Raw genomic sequence first — 16,084 nt, forward strand, 5'->3', positions numbered from 1 at the left:
TAAAAAAGGAAGTCACCTATTTATTAATCAGATTATTCATCACCCAGATCTGAAAAACAGATCTTTAAAACAAAGAAATGAAAACACAGCAACTAACTACAGGCCTTTGAAGTGCAAGTATAATTTATTGAATGGTATTGAGACCTGGTGTTTGAGGGGCTTCATCTCCTGCAGAGAAGGAGACAGGCCAAACCTGAGTGGCATGTGCAGTTGATATGATGCTTCCTCATTAGCCCATGTCAAGGCAGACTGCAGTCCAATTCAGTCCAGATCAGCACCACTAGTACAATCTCTCTGATCCGTTTTACAGCTAAGCATACATCTTGAAATCAGTTTTTGACGTGGATTTTGTTGTTTATCAAAGTGTTAAATAGCAACACTCTGGAATATACAAATTTGAATCTGTACATTTGCACATTTGTCATGGAAATTCTTCATATTTCATATTGACTCAAGTGACTTTGTTCAAGTAGATCAGTTCCATTCTCACTTCTGGGCTGGTCTACACTGGGGGCGGGGGAGAGTGTCGATGTAAGATACGCAACTTCAGCTACGAGAATAGCATAGCTGAAGTCGACGTATCTTATTTCGACTTACCTCTCGTCCTCACGGCGTGGGATTGACAGCCGCGGCTCCCCCGTTGACTCCGCTTCCGCCTCTCGCCCTAGTGGAGTTCCGGAGCCAACGGGAAGCGCGTGGGGATTGATTTATCGTGTCTAGACAAGACGTGATAAATCGATCCCCAGTAGATCACTACCCGCCAATCTGGTGCGTAGTGTGGATGTACCCTTCATGTACATAAACTAGAGTATCTCATCTTTACTCTTCAATACAAGTAAATGTTTCTCCAATTTAATTTATTCACCATTGTCAGCTCATCACAGAATCCAAGATGGCAATCCTGTGAAGGAGAATCCAAGGATGCAACTGAAGCTACTTATTACTTTGTATAGTTCTATGAATTTCAATTCACACTTAAGTTTATGAAATCTAGTTGTTAATTAGAATTCATCCAGACATCCAAAACATACAAACAGGCTGTGCTGAAATAGTAACTGAAAGATACCAAGCCTGAAGTTGGACTTATTGAAGAATTTTCTGTTCGGTCTACTTGCTAACCAGTTTGCCTTACCTAGTGCTGATTTACAAGTCCTGGTCTCTCTGCATAACGTCTAGTTATATCCTCCAGCACAAAATGGATGCATACCTACTGGGTGCTCCCCCAGAGCACTTTCCTTGCTACAATACAAAACAGAGCAAGTGTTTGCCATGTGTCCGTTCTACACCAATTTCAGATGAGATCAGCCATGGAATGCTAAAGTTATTGCCATTGCTAACTGAAGTCAATATTGCAACATGGTGTTAACCATACTAAATAAGGGCGTTTTTATTCTAGTCTTTTGGGAGAAGCCATGGGAGAATAATTGTGAAAAAAAGTCAAAGTAAAGTGCAAATTAGTAACTAAAATACATTTATACAATTGAGTCCAACTAACTAACCCTGCTTGTATTGTGTTAATAGCGGGCAGCTGTAACACTGCACCCCAAGCCCATCTCTCTCTGAATTTGATTTCTGAAATGTTTTGAGGTTGGGTTTTGTATCTTTGGGGAAAAAAAAAAACAACCTTGAGGGAAGGTAATGCTTTCTAACCCTGGAGCAATGAAACATCTCATTGGTCTGGTTCTGTGTGTGTTGACACAGTGTGGTTGCTTAGCCACCTAAGCTGGACAATTTTTTAATTGGGCAGCTCAAGATTCTAAGTGAAACTGGTTCACGTGCTTAGTATCACATTAATTCCACAGGCCAAAATAAAGTCCCACAGAATATCAGATATGATGGTGGTTTAAAAAAAACAACAAAAACCAATGTTGATGGAGGGAAGGGGGAGAAGAATCACAGAATTTGTGACTCTTATAGAAAAAAGCAGCATCAATCATACGTATTAATTAGTTCCTCCTGTTTTTTTATTCTTCTTAGTCACTTACTCTCTGGTCTGAAGTGTAATATATAATGTGGTTTCCCTCTTCTTGAGGGAGACAAAAATACATTTTTTACCTATTTTGATTGACATTCTATGAGACCATTATTGCGAACAGTTTCTAAATATCCTCAGAGATTTTAAAAAGGTACATCTAGTTCTTCGTCCCTAGAGTGAGATTATCTATTTCCAAATCTACATTAAAAAACATTAAAAAAATAAAGCAGATAAAACTCAGTTTCCTGCTACACAAAGGGAATATCTATTTGGTGAGTTAGTGTTCAACAAACTGGGGTGTAAATCTACAATGCTCTAGCCTGTTGCAGACTAACTGGCTGTGTATACCCTCCTATCATGCGCTAAAGTTCCATACTGTCCTTTCATATAATCACAGATTATCAGGGTTGGAAGGCACCTCAGGAGGTCATCTAGTCCAACCTGCTGCTCAAAGCAGGACCAATCCCCAGACAAATTTTTGCCCCAAATCCCTAAATGGCCCCTCAAGGATTGAACTCTCAACCCTGGGTTTAGCAGACCAATGCTTAAACCACTAAGCTATCCCTCCCCTATTTTGAACTACTGCTGTTTCATTCGTAGACATTTCTTTATTTGAATACTCCCATTATAGGAAATTTTTACATATATGTTTTATTTAGGTTACAAATGGCAATCTGCAAGCCAACATCTGACACATAGTTACTACACTCCTTAAATTGTTCCTGGGCATGCTAGAAGCTACAAACAAAAGAAAAAAAAAACAAAATACATATCTAAGGAGGAACATTTAATACTGACTAGATGCTTGCAAAGTTGCCTACATTGAGTAACAAAAGGTAAGTATGGCTCCTGTATGCAATATGCTGATATAGTTTTTAGCAAGACAATCACAACCATACACTTCCACCTCAAGAAGCCACGCATTACTTCTGAACATTTAACTCTAGGACAAGTAACCTGTAAACCAAACGTACATGTACTCCTCAGCTTTTCTGCTGATTTTAAACACAATAGGCAACTTTGGATGGGAAGAAAAGGGTTTCATAGCAATTTAGTTTTCACATGTACATGTAAGAGCAGAATTGTTGCATAAGAAACATTCCATCGTTCTTTTTATACTTCTGAATCCATTTTTCAGTGTTCATGAACACAATACATCAGCACTAGCCAGAGCCACAGACAGTGTAGGAGGACATTGTTCAAACTTTCCCACACTGCTCTGCCAAGGTACCTCACCCCTGACCTGAAACATGCCACACTGCAAATCACAGCAAATTATGACACATTATTTGTTGTGTGAAGAAATATTCACTAGATACTAGGACAGGAAAGACCAAGCTCAATTTCACATATAGCATGTCACAACTTGAACACAGATCTGTCATGAAAAAATTAGCGCACTAATCCAAATCACCTCCTATCAGCACAAAATTCTGTTCTATTCTTTCTATGAGACCGTAACAATGGGATCCAAACTTGCATGGACATTAAAGTTCCAAAAGTACTTTTCACACATGTAGGTGTTTGCCCCATGCCCTTGGCCAAAATTCAAATTCTCCTTATTGTTTCATATGTGCTCTGGGCCAGGTGCCTGCCTGAATGCTGCCCTTCCACTCCAGAAACAGCCACATGGCCGCTGTAAAACTATGTACACAGCACAGGAGCATATTGAGATCAAAGGATGCAAGCAATTGCATAAATACAAAATAGCATTACCTAAAGCAGTCCAACAGAGACCCAACCACATCATCAGCTAACTCTTTTGGAAGCCTTCCAGTTATTCTCCCAATCCTGAAAAAAAAGAGAGAGAGAGAAGTGATTTGTTGTATAAATTACAGTAATTTAAGATACATGTTTACACTAAGATAACAGGACTCAAACTACAGATGACACAATGCATTATTTCAGTGGTGTCACACTAGGACACAAATGTCAGGCTACAAGCTAAAAAGCTACAAAATAACATGCCAAACAAAGAAATAAGATTTTCAAATGGAAAAGAAGAAAACGTGGACTAGCCAACTGGGAAAAAAAACACTATTGCAAAAATCTCCAAGTAAAATCCTTTCACATCATTCCAATCTCAACCCTAGTTAAAATTTCCTAGCTCGCTGCTCCACATCCACCTCCATCCAAGAACACTAGCACACATGGGCTCCTTGTCATCACTTCTGCTAAAACCATCATAAATAACTAATAACACTGAAAAAACAACATGCAATTATTTCACCCTGGAACACAATCAGGTGTTATGTTAATCTATTAGTTTTAAATTAAATAGAAGAAACCTACCCTTTTGCAGCAGACCATCTGACAATGGTGTCTTTGTCTTTCAATCCAATCAACAATTGTTCTGTAGAGAATATTATTTTAAACAAAGCAGATTACCCCAAGTTCTTTAGAGCAATTCTCCTACACTGTTCAAACTCATTTCTCTATTATCACAACCAGTTCTTAATTTAAAATCAAAACATTTGTATCTATACTTCTTATGTTTGTGACAAGAATGAAATTTGAAGCCACAAAAAACAAACAAGTGGTATAAGTGCTTTCTGAATAGATAGTCTCTGTGCTAAATTACAGAGCTACCAAGGATATAGCTACTTTGCACTCAGGTGGTGTGATTGCAGCATGTGTAGCCATCCCGAGATAGCTTTGATCTAGCTAGCCTGGGTAACAACACCAGTGAAACCAGGGCAGCAAAGGCTAGCTCTTGAGTACATACCCAGGATGGGGGTCCCAGGCAGGCTGGCACAGCTCAATCAGCTAGCCCATGATACCACAGTGTCACTGGTATTGCTACCCAAGCTAGATAGTTCAAACATAACTTGGGTAATGTCTACAGGCGCTTCAGCCATACCTCTGCTTGCAGTGCACACATAACCCTATGTCTGCTTTTGCATATCTTGGCTGAGGCCCTGAGGCAAAGGTGAAAGGTGGGGGAAGGGATGGGAACAGGCACTCAGATGGAAGGCTACAATGTCCTGCCAGAGAGCCTAAACAAACAGTTAACACCAGGCAGGCAGGGAGGCAGAGCCTCTTCAGCACTAGCCAGAGAAGAATATGGCCAAATGACTCAGGGAATACAATGAATCCACACATCTCTTTTGCCTATACTGCCTAGGCCATTACAGAACCCAGATCATAATTAAAAGCAGCTACCACTATGCAAGCTCCCAAAATACTACTGTCATGGAAGATGCAGAGCCAATGGGGTTATCCCAGGGTGATGACTCCCCACCCACAGGATTGCTTCCTGCTTATATACATAATGTATAGCAGGCTTTTGCCAACTGAGAGTCTATCACAGTCCCTATTAACTCGTTTGACTGTGATAGGGAGAGATGATTTCTTGTAGTTCACAACAAGGGACCTCTGGACAAACAAGAGGATGACACACTCTAGGTCTATCTCTGTCTCCTGCGGAAACCTGCCTCCGACCAGCCAATCATCTACATACAGGTAGACACGGATGCCCTATTTCCTTATGCATACTGCTACCACCTCTAAACCATTTCATGAAGAATCTTAGTGCCACTGACAGTCTAAATGGCAGTACCTTGTACTGGTAATAGTTGGGCCTCACTGTGAATCTTAGGTTCTTCCTCTGGGTTGGGTAGGATGGCTATGTGGAGGTACACACAACACACGTCAAGAGCCATGAATCAGTACTGAACTTGAAGAGATGGGGTGATGGAGGCAAGCATTACCATCCTGAACCTGAGATGGCTTATGTATTTGTTGAGTCTCCCCAGGATAAAAATATTCTGAAGAAGAACAGGTAAGAAAATAGCAGAAGCCTCTTCCCCTATATTCAGGTGGCAGCTCTTCTATGGCTCCTTGCCAAAGCAACAAGGCCACTTCTACTTATGGTAGACTCTCATGAGAAGGGCCTCTGAAGAGGGAAGGCAAAGAATGGAGGGTAGTAAGGAATCAAATTGGATAGGGTAGCCATGGACAATGATGTATGTCTGAAGGTATAGCAGACCATACCCAGCACAATAGGATGAGGTGGCTTCCGACAGTTACATGCTTGGAACTGGTTCTGATGCGGTTCCTGACAGTCCCATCAAATTTGTTCATGTGATGCTAGCACCCTGTGCCAGAGGAGGAAGGAGGAAGACCCCTGCTATTTCTGAACTTTCTTGGAAGGATAATCAAGCATGTGTGACATGCCTGGTTCCTCTCTATCATCCATGGTTACTGTTGACATTTTCAGTAAAAGGGCTGGGTATAGTTTCCCAAGGAGCACAGAGAAGCTTTGGAGTTCAAGCAATCCAGAGCTTTGTGTGTTTACTAAACAACTCCTTCCCTTTGAAGGGTAGGTCTTCTATCATGGCTTGCATCTCCTTAGGAATGCCTGAAATGTGAAGCCACAAGGCCCTTCACATCATCACCATCCTCGTCATGGATGTCATCGGTGTAACTGAACAACCTGAGAATCTTTTTAGATAACTGACATCTCTATTTCTAGATTGTCTTTTAGTCTCATGGGCAGATTTTGGAACATCTAAAAATCGTTCAGCATCAGTATCAGTGCTGGGGCTACTACCTCATCTGGTAACAAGGACAACAAATCTTTGGAAGGTGAAGTAGGACTGTGTTGCTCCTCTAGTCCCATGTCTCGTATTTCCTGGCATGTTTCCTGACCCAGTGACAGTGGTCTGGCCAGGGACGTCACCAGGCAGCACAACCTTCCCTTCCAGGAACGCAATGGGGATCCGCTCCTGGAAGTACATGAAGGAGGACCCCATGTGGCAGATTTTTGTTATTAATTTGCTTGAGGCATTAGGTGATTAGGCTGAGGCCACAGGATTGTTAGGGGAGCAGATGAAGGAGCACATCAAGTGTCTACATTTTAAAGATTTATTAATAAAATACAGTGGTGAGTGCAGGGGCTACCCACATCACTCAAAGGAAGGAAGAAAACATTAGTGTCCGTGCCCTAATCCACTTTCATACTCATACACACACAATCCAAGGCTGGCCAAGCCTGGGTGTAACATAAGAAGCGGGGGGAAGGGTGGACGAGAATTCTGTCCTGTGTACAGGCCATCCAGGGTCCGCTGTTGATCTTTGATTTGCTTTAGCTCTCGGGAGGGTTTTAAGTCCTGAGGTCTTTTGTGGGAATTTCGTTCAGAGACCTCTATCCCCTGTGCTCTTTGTACCCATTCAAACCGGCTTTCTGTGGCCTCCTTAGTATTCCCAAAACACACCGGCTTTAGGGACGTAAAATGGTTGTTTTTCCCCTCGCTGGCCTTCACCATCTCCCCTATCTTTTTGCAATCCCCTGCAATCTAGGTCAGCTTGCTTTTTTTTTTTTTTTTTAATCACACAATTGGCTGGGGTTAAATAAACTCCAACTGCAGCTGCAAGCTTCTTAGCTGCATAAAATCTATTAAGTGCAGTAATCTCAAACTAAAGCCGGTGTCTTATCTTCAAAGTAAGCTAAGGTGCCACGTTAACCCACTCTTCTTCCCTCCTCCTTCGGCTTCTCGAAACCTGCAAAAAAAAAAAATCTTCCACTCCATACTCACACCTTTAACCCTTCCCAAAATGCCTTGCAATGCTTGCAACAGCATTAGCAACATACAGTGCTAATTTTCCTCCCCAGGGGACCCCCCTAGGACTATGGTGGTATTCCAGAAGAGTACGACTGGCTTGTGTGATGGTTGCCAATCCAATACCAGTTCCAGAGGGACTGCAGCAGGGCCTTACAGAAAGAACTGCCTTGTCTGTCCATGGTCTCACCTGCTGACCTCAGGGGAGAGGGTTCCCTGCTCAAGGAAGGCAAGAAAGTATGTCCCAGTGACAAGAAGTTGTCTTGGTGCCAGGGTAATTTCCGACAGTCTCAGGATGACATGCGAGAGTCTCCAACGACATGCACATTGGTACCATTAGCAATTCTGTCAATTAAGATAATGCAGATGATTGCAGTCATCTGGATCAGAGGAGATGGGATCCTGGTAAATTTCATGGGTGCCATGATAGTAGATGGCACCTTCTCAATAACCTGGATTCACTGAGGGGCTTAGTGAGTTTTTCCGCAGAGGCTTTATGTGATCTCTCTCTATTGGAAGGCACTGAGTTCCATTTAGTGTTTCTGTCCTTATGCTCAGAGAGATTTATCTGCATGCTGGACTTCAGTACTGGCACCAGGCCTTTTTTCCATTTCCAGGATTTTCTCTATGCTAGCCTTGGGTGTGACTTGTCTGCTGGAGGGGGTGTTTGCAGACATTATTTTCTCCGGTACCTGACTTTTTCAGTACAAAAGAAACCTTCACTGACTGCACCAGTAAGTGGAGCTTAGGTTGAGCATTCTGTGACTTTCAAGTCCTAGAAGAAAATGATCAGTATCCTAGGGCATCCTTCTGGTATACAAGTCTCACCCAAGCAGAACAGGCATGTGCTATACTCATCTGTTTGCAGGATTAGCCCATCAGAGGAAATGCAAGGTTTGAAGCCTAAAGGCTTTGAGTACACCAGGAGTGATTGAGCTGCCTTGTACAGGGAGTCATAACTGTCCCACCTTTTATGTCCTTCTACAGGATGTGACAGACCCAGACCAGTGGGGTACAGGAGTCTGGTAGAGGGCAAATATACTGGTCACTGGATGAGTAGTTTTCTGTTCCCTGAGTGACCAGGGCAGGGGCTGCACTAGAGTAATCAGGAACCTGCTAGAACCAATTAAGGCAGACAGGCTGATTAGATCACCTACAGCCAATCAAGGCAGGCTAATCAGGGCACCTGGGTTTAAAAAGGAGCTCACTCCAGTCAGGTCAGGGGGAGCCAGAGGAGAGGAAGTGCGTGTGAGGAGCTGGGAGTAAGAGGCCCAAAGAGCTGAGAGTGAGAGGGTGTGCTGCTGGAGGATTGAGGAGGACAAGCATAATCAGACACCAGGAGGAAGGTCCTGTGGTGAGGATAAAGAAGGTGTTTGGAGAAGGCCATGGGGAAGTAGCCCAGGGAGTTGTAGCTGTCATGCAGCTGTTACAGGAGGCACTATAGACAGCTGCAATCCACAGGGCCCTGGGCTGGAACCCGGAGTAGAGGGCGGGCCCGGGTTCCCCCCAAACCTCCCAACTCCTGATCAGATACAGAAGGAGTTGACCCAGACTGTGGGGAAGATCACTGAGGTGAGCAAATCTGCCAATAAGCGCAGGACCCACCAAGGTACAGGAGGAACTTTGTCACAAGGAGCACAAGATGATACAGGGAGCATGCACAGGCTCAGACATGCCTATTTGAAAGACTCCAATTGCATGAGAGGCTTATAAGCACTTAAAATGAGATCTACACTGACACATACTCAAAGTAGTAGTACTGGTATTTTTTAAATAAAAGATATTTTTAAACAAAATTTGGTATTTTGAGTGGCTTGTTACATTGCCCAGTGCTGTGAGCCCTTTATTGCTGTTAATGCCTAGATATTTATAAAATGCCAATCAATGAACTGAGCACTAAATTTATGACCATACACTATATGCTAGGATTCCTAGGTACAATAAGCTGCCCCTTGGTGCTATCACAGCTTCAAATTTCAATCATCAGACCTACCACACCTTTAACTTTATTTTAACACAATCTGGATCTTTTTTAAAATCATAATAATATAATCCATCCTGTCCCACTCCAAAAGCAGAAGGATCTGAATCATGCTAGTGGATAAGATTGGGAAAAAGTGTGTTTCAAAATAAAATAAATTGGTTTTTTCCTACATGGGAATTTTTCATTTTTGTTTGTGGGAAAAGTGACATGCTGAAAACCATGACATAGTTTTACAAAACATGGCAAACCCTGTCCAATTATATACAGACACATCATATTATAATTTTCTCCATTACTTTACCAGTAGTTTGTGTAACCATAATTCCTCCTTAATCCCATCCCAGGTTGTTGCTAGTTGTAATGCCTGCTGGCTAAACAAAATATTTCTATTTGGATCCAACACACCTATAACATTCTCAACCTCTCCTGGAATGTCATATTCCTCTTCATCAGCTGCAGCAATTACTAGGTTCTGCACAACTGGAACCTGGGCAGAAAACTGCAGATTGGCAGCCAAAGATCTGCAACCACGTTGATACCTGTACAAGAAACAACATTTATTTGCAATTTTTTGTTTAAGTTTGTGCCTACCAAGTTGATCCAGGAACACAGCATAAGCCATCCTCAAAACCTGCTCCCAGTGCAGTACATTTTCACAGTATTAATTTTTATCTACTGTGGAAAAACACTGTTCCAGTATGCAAAGAACACCATATGCATGTTCCTATAATAGCACTTGTGTTCTCACAGCACCTTGGGCTGTGAGCTATCAGATTTCACGAGCAAAATAGATGCACTTTGAAAGACCTCCATGAACACCTAATTCCCTCAGAAAATATGCTGGAGATTCAGTAGGTAGCATCCTTCCTTCTACGGCTATATACACTATGAGCTTGGAGTGTGAGTCCCAATTTGAATACATGTACCAGTGATAGCTCGGTGAGAATTAGCACAAGTATAAATAGCAGTTGATTGCTAAAAACATATCCACAGGTTGGGAAGGATTCATATTCAGCACAGCTAAGCCATGTCACCGCTGCCCATGCTACCACAGCTATACTACTATTTGCACCCACAATAATTTAAGAACATGTGTGCTAGCTGGGAATCACAGCCCTAGCTCATAGTGTAAGCATAGCTTAGACAACAAGAAGTCAATACTCCAGCACAGTACCAGGAAGTACTGTGCTACTGAAGGTATCCTCTTTTGGACAAGATGTAAGTACACCTCTACCCCGATATAACACGAAGACTGATATAATGCGGTAAAGCAGTGTCCTGGGGGGACAGGGCTGCATACTCCGGTGGATCAAAGCAAGTTCGATATAACACGGTTTCATCTATAACGTGGTAAGATTTTTTGGCTCCTGAGGACAGCGTTATATCTAGGTAGAGGTGTATCAGGTTAAATGTGGTAATTATTTTCCATCTTCAAATTCTAATTACTCCTCAAGTCCCTGCTTCTCTCTCAGCATATAGTATTCCCCATTTGGACCCTGTACTCCTCCACTCCTGCTTTCCTTCATCAGCTTTATCAGTCAAGCTCGCTATAGTTCTCCAAATCCCTGAAATGAAACTATATGCCATACAACCTCCTTCACTTCTTTCCACTTCCATGCCAACTTAAATACTTTTGTATATTTTAAAAAAGAAAAGAAAAAAATTGAACATGCAAAGACTAGAGAATTTGAGAGCTTATAATTTATCTCCTTTTCTACTCCATTTACTTTTTAACTCAGACATTTATCTCAACTAGACTACAAGTCTCTTGGAAAAAGGGACCATGTCTTTTTTGTTGCCTGTAAACCACCTTGTACACCAATAGTGTAGGATAACTGATTCATAGAAAGAACAAACAATAATTAAAATTAAGATTCCATGTCACCTCTAGCAAGAGCAAGATAGTTAGTTAACTCCAGCATCCCAGAAAAATTACAAGCTGAATGACTACTTTCTACCTCAAATTCCCCATCTCAAATCAAGTGGACATAGTGTTTATCAGCACTTCCTGCACTAAAATTGATGTGCACTGTAAAACAACTTCCAGATACTACCTCAGAGATAGCCCTAACTCAGCAGCAAGTGAAGTGATTCCTATATGAGTTTTGTCTATCTGTTTACATTTATTAAGTGATTAACGTTTCTTTGGTAGGAAAGTCACTCAACAAATGCAAATCATTATTATAAAAGACCTAAAAAGACTCAGTATAGTTAAAGTTGAATTTCAAATTCAATTCTAATCTTTGCCAGTAGCTCACAATTTTCTGAAACAAGTTTCTTTTGGGCAGTAATTTTCCATGCTTGGTGTTAGCTGTAATGCAACTTCACTTTTTCACTTATTCAAGCATAAACACACACTTTTCTTATTTTTTTTTAAATGAGAAATTTTATACTCCAATATCTCAAATAATTGAAGCTTCAAAACTTGGCTCGTTTTGTATTCCATGATGCTTGAAAATCATGCCAAATGTGAGAAAAAGGTAAAGAATTGTGAAAATGTATATTAGAACTTTTCCATTTTAGTCACTGTATTTTATTACTATGAAAGGTTAATTAGATAGAAATTAGTCATGGTAAGAGCTAACTTCATTATTTAATATTACAGTTTATCAAAGGCCAATATGATTACACTACACTACATGACATGACTCAGACGTATACAACACAACAATTACAGATATCATTATTCTTCACACAAGAGCTAGGTTTGTAATTTATGTACACAAAACGAAGCAAATAATGCTAGAACATCTGACAGGTCCATTTTTAAAATGAAAAAAAATTAGGAATAAGTTCTGCACTTACATGCAAATTCCCTGCTCCCATCAACCTCAAAGGGAGTGGTGAGCAGGCAATTTTTGACCCTTAACATCGAAAGCAAACTCTTAAGATGGTAAAAGGGAAAGACAAGAAAGGAAATTTGATTAACTGAAAGATTAAAAAAATATATTAGAGACTAAAATAAATCTGAAAATATAAACGGTTTTCCACTACTGCAAAGACTGAAATGGTTCAACTTTGAAAAACTTTAATAAAAGACAATTTACTCAAAGCCACTATTACCACCATTTACAGAAAACACAATATGCAATGAAGTGAAAGTATTCAGCTTGCTAAACAAGTAGATGTTTCTGGCAGTCAGGAGGGAACATTCTACAACTAAAAAGAATTTCCTAAGCCTAGGGACTCTCTCAAAGGTGAAAGATACAATCCAAAATGATAAAAATAGCTGACAAGGGAGCCTGCAATTTTAAAATATCAGTGCGAGAAATCTGAAAAAGGGTCTGCCCTGTGGCAATAAAAGAAAACCAGGCACTAGAGAAAAGGTGACAACAGAATTTGACTAAACTGCTAAACTAAATAATGTAGGTTTATGAATAGGTTTTCTTTCCAGATAGGAATTAAATTTGATCAGGTAGTAAACATTCCGTAATACAGTACTGGGTGTAATTTTTATACTACACTGAACTAAATCAAACTTGGTGATGAGGTCACTACATTTCCATCTTTGCAACGTTAGAAAAGTTCTCCACTGTATATGAATGTGTTTATGCTTGTGCCCTTTTTCTGTTACATATAGTATGTCACAGGACTTTAATTTACACTGAAATTTGCTATATAATTGCTAAGTTAAATATGGAACACATTAACTCCAGGGACTGACAAAAAGTTATTCGAAGTGCAACAAAGAAAAAAAACTACTGTATTCAAGTAACTTAAATGAGGGATATCTAACTGAACATTTAAACTAGACAATCTTGCAATCAAATGAATATGTACAGTTTTATTACTCATCCACTGTATAAATAAATCTGAATTGCAAAATCCAACACTGTTGTTTAAAGGACCAATACATGTAAGTTTGCTCTATTTCTTTTAAACTAACCTCCACTTTGCCACCTTTGGTTTTAGAAATGTCAATCCAAGTCTTTGAACAAGTTTCACCGCGAGTTTACGAAGAAGCGTCTGGTTACTTTCTGACAGCTTGCAATTATCAAGGCATTCAAGTACAGTAGAAGCTGTAAAAGAGAAAGGAAATGTGCTGAACAAAAATGCTTCTCTGTTAATGAAGTTCAATTTTATTTAGATTGTCTATATCCAATCCATCTACCTTACAGTCTTATATTGCTGCCCATCAATATCATGAAACAACAAACGTTTAATACATAAGCATAATTATAATTAAGAGAAGGCGGTCTAATGGTTTGAGCAACAGACTGTGAAACCAGGAACTCCAAGTTTTAAAACCTGGTTCCATCACTAACTCACTTTGGTTTTAGAGGAGGAAAAACTTTTTTTGGTTAAGGGCCAGGACTGCACTTACGAAATCTAGGTTATATGCCTGGCTGCATCACCAATTTCCTATTTGACTTTAAGCAAGTCCCTTAGCCTCTCTGTGGCTCACATTCCTCATTTGCAAAAGAAAAGGATCACGCCTATCTCCCAGGAGAGTTAGGTAGCAAAACTCATTAATAATTTGTGCTATTCACGTGCAAATACTTATTATTGCTATTTAACCACACTGCAACAGCTTCTCCATTGATAAAATGGGGGTAACATTACTTACATACCTCAAAGGGATATCATGAAGGATTCATTTTTAAAAAGTATGGTAAGAGCCTTGAACATGAAAAGCGTGAAATAGTATGATGAGTGATCTGAGAACAAGACAGAGTCAGGAATTCTAATTCTGGCTTCAACACAGCCTCCCTCTGTGACCTTGAGCAAGTCACCCATTTTCCCCAATATATAAATTGGAGATAATACCTACCTACCTCTCCTCCAGGAGAGTTTTGTGAGGATTAATGTTTGGAAAGCACTTTGAACATGAAAAGTGCGACATATATTACTGACCAAAAGTATTGTTACAAGGTTTATCTTTAATCACTGACATACAGTACATTCATGTATCACAAGTTTCAAAACCTGGTGGAAAGTGAGAGCTGAGGGAGGCTCTTGCCATAAATGAGTAACTCAAAACTCTCTCAGTATAAAATTGTAGTATTAAAGGTACTCGAGATGAAGACTCCATTTTTTATTACAAATAAAAACAAAGTCTTCTGTATTTGCAACCTGAAATGATTCCTGAATGCTTTGATGTATGACCCATGCAGCTATCATTCTTAATAGGGCAGTCAAATGATTAAAAAAATAGTCGTGATTAATCACAGTTTTAAACGCACTGTTAAATAACAATAGAAAGCCATTTATTGAAATATTTTGGGTTTGGGGGATGAGCTGTCTCTTTAAGCAGAGCACTCAGGAGCCTGAACATTTATTTTAGTGCCAGGCAATACTCACACCTGAGCCAGCAGCAACAACAGACAGGCTTCCCCTGTTCCTCGACCCCAACTCAGCAGAGACCTTGGGTAGGGGTGAGGAGGACACCCTGACATCAGCCCTCTTGCCCCCTACTCCACTCTGCACAGCAGACAGCCTCCTGGTCCAGAACAGCTTGACCAGGGAAGCTCTACTGGGGGATGGCCGGGGGAGAGGAGGCAGAGAGAGCAGCAGTGGAGTAAGGCAGCAGGAAGAGGGGCACTCCTGCCCCAGAGGCACACAGCAGTGCCCCCTGAGCATGATGCCCTGATATGCAATTAACGCTTGTTAAAAAACAAACAAACGTTAATTAGTTTTGAGTTAATCACTTGCATTAACTGTAATTAATTGACAGACCTAATTCTTACAGAATGTGCTACAAGTGTAAAGATTTAAACATTACACTGGCCTAAGTGTTCTGCAACTTCTAAAACTAGTCCAGTATAAAAGTGATTTTAAAAAAAGATACTAATCCCTTCACCTAATAGTAACAGTTTCTAAATCCAATTTGGAAGCCATCTACAAGTTCCTTTCAAAATGATATAAAGCATCTCTTTCTAGCCCTAGCAAATTTCAGAATAGATTGTCTTAAAAAACACATCTTTCCAATCACTATCTTTAATTCTACCATGGTTTTAGCACAGTGGTTCCCAAACTTTAACAACCTGTGAACTCCTTTCACTAAAACGTCAAATCTCGCAAACCTCCTCCTAAAAATTAATATTTCCAGGGATTTTCTCCTTTACCTTAGTATAAATGATAAAAGCAGTGATCTTGGAAATATAAAATTAGTTTTTATGATATGCATATTACACACTATTTATTATTAATCATTACAGTATTTTTATTACACTATGAAAACGGCAACACTCTTCCAAGATCTCACTTTCGTAGCTTGTATCACTTTGAGTAAGTGTGTTATAAGACAAAGTTCCTTTTCATCAAGGAGTATCAGATGTGAAACAGCCTGAAGGTATTTAGAAGCCAACTCAAATAGTTCCTCCTACACAAGCATTGAGGTCTTGAGCAGTCCAGGCAAACAACGCACGTTACAACAAAGCTTAAACTTGTTCTTCATAATAATTTTAAAAATAATACGAGCTGCCTATTTAATTTTAAAAACAACAAAAAATATCCACCTCCCTTCCATTTCTTATAAGGAGTCTTGAAGTTTAAATCTCCTCAGTGTGATAGATATGCTTGCTTTGATCTACTTAGCTCTTGGAAGTCCAGGGGCTCCAGGCT

The 16,084-nt window shown here is 40.2% G+C and overlaps 1 protein-coding gene across 9 annotated transcripts in view; it reads right to left on the reverse strand.

Annotated features, from left to right (window-relative positions):
• TBCD (tubulin folding cofactor D) overlaps positions 1–16,084 on the reverse strand; it is a 228,936-nt gene that overhangs the window by 181,074 nt on the left and 31,778 nt on the right. For all 9 annotated transcript variants that reach the window (XM_030534204.1, XM_030534199.1, XM_030534201.1 and 6 more), the window contains 4 exons: positions 13,407–13,539; positions 9,926–10,059; positions 4,268–4,328; positions 3,692–3,766 (listed from right to left, as the gene is read on the reverse strand). In XM_030534204.1, the coding sequence (XP_030390064.1) occupies positions 3,692–3,766; positions 4,268–4,328; positions 9,926–10,059; positions 13,407–13,539 (403 nt within the window). The remainder of the gene's footprint in view (positions 1–3,691; positions 3,767–4,267; positions 4,329–9,925; positions 10,060–13,406; positions 13,540–16,084) is intronic.

This window comes from Gopherus evgoodei, chromosome 15 (assembly GCF_007399415.2).
Source record: "Gopherus evgoodei ecotype Sinaloan lineage chromosome 15, rGopEvg1_v1.p, whole genome shotgun sequence".
Classification (NCBI taxonomy): domain Eukaryota; kingdom Metazoa; phylum Chordata; order Testudines; family Testudinidae; genus Gopherus; species Gopherus evgoodei.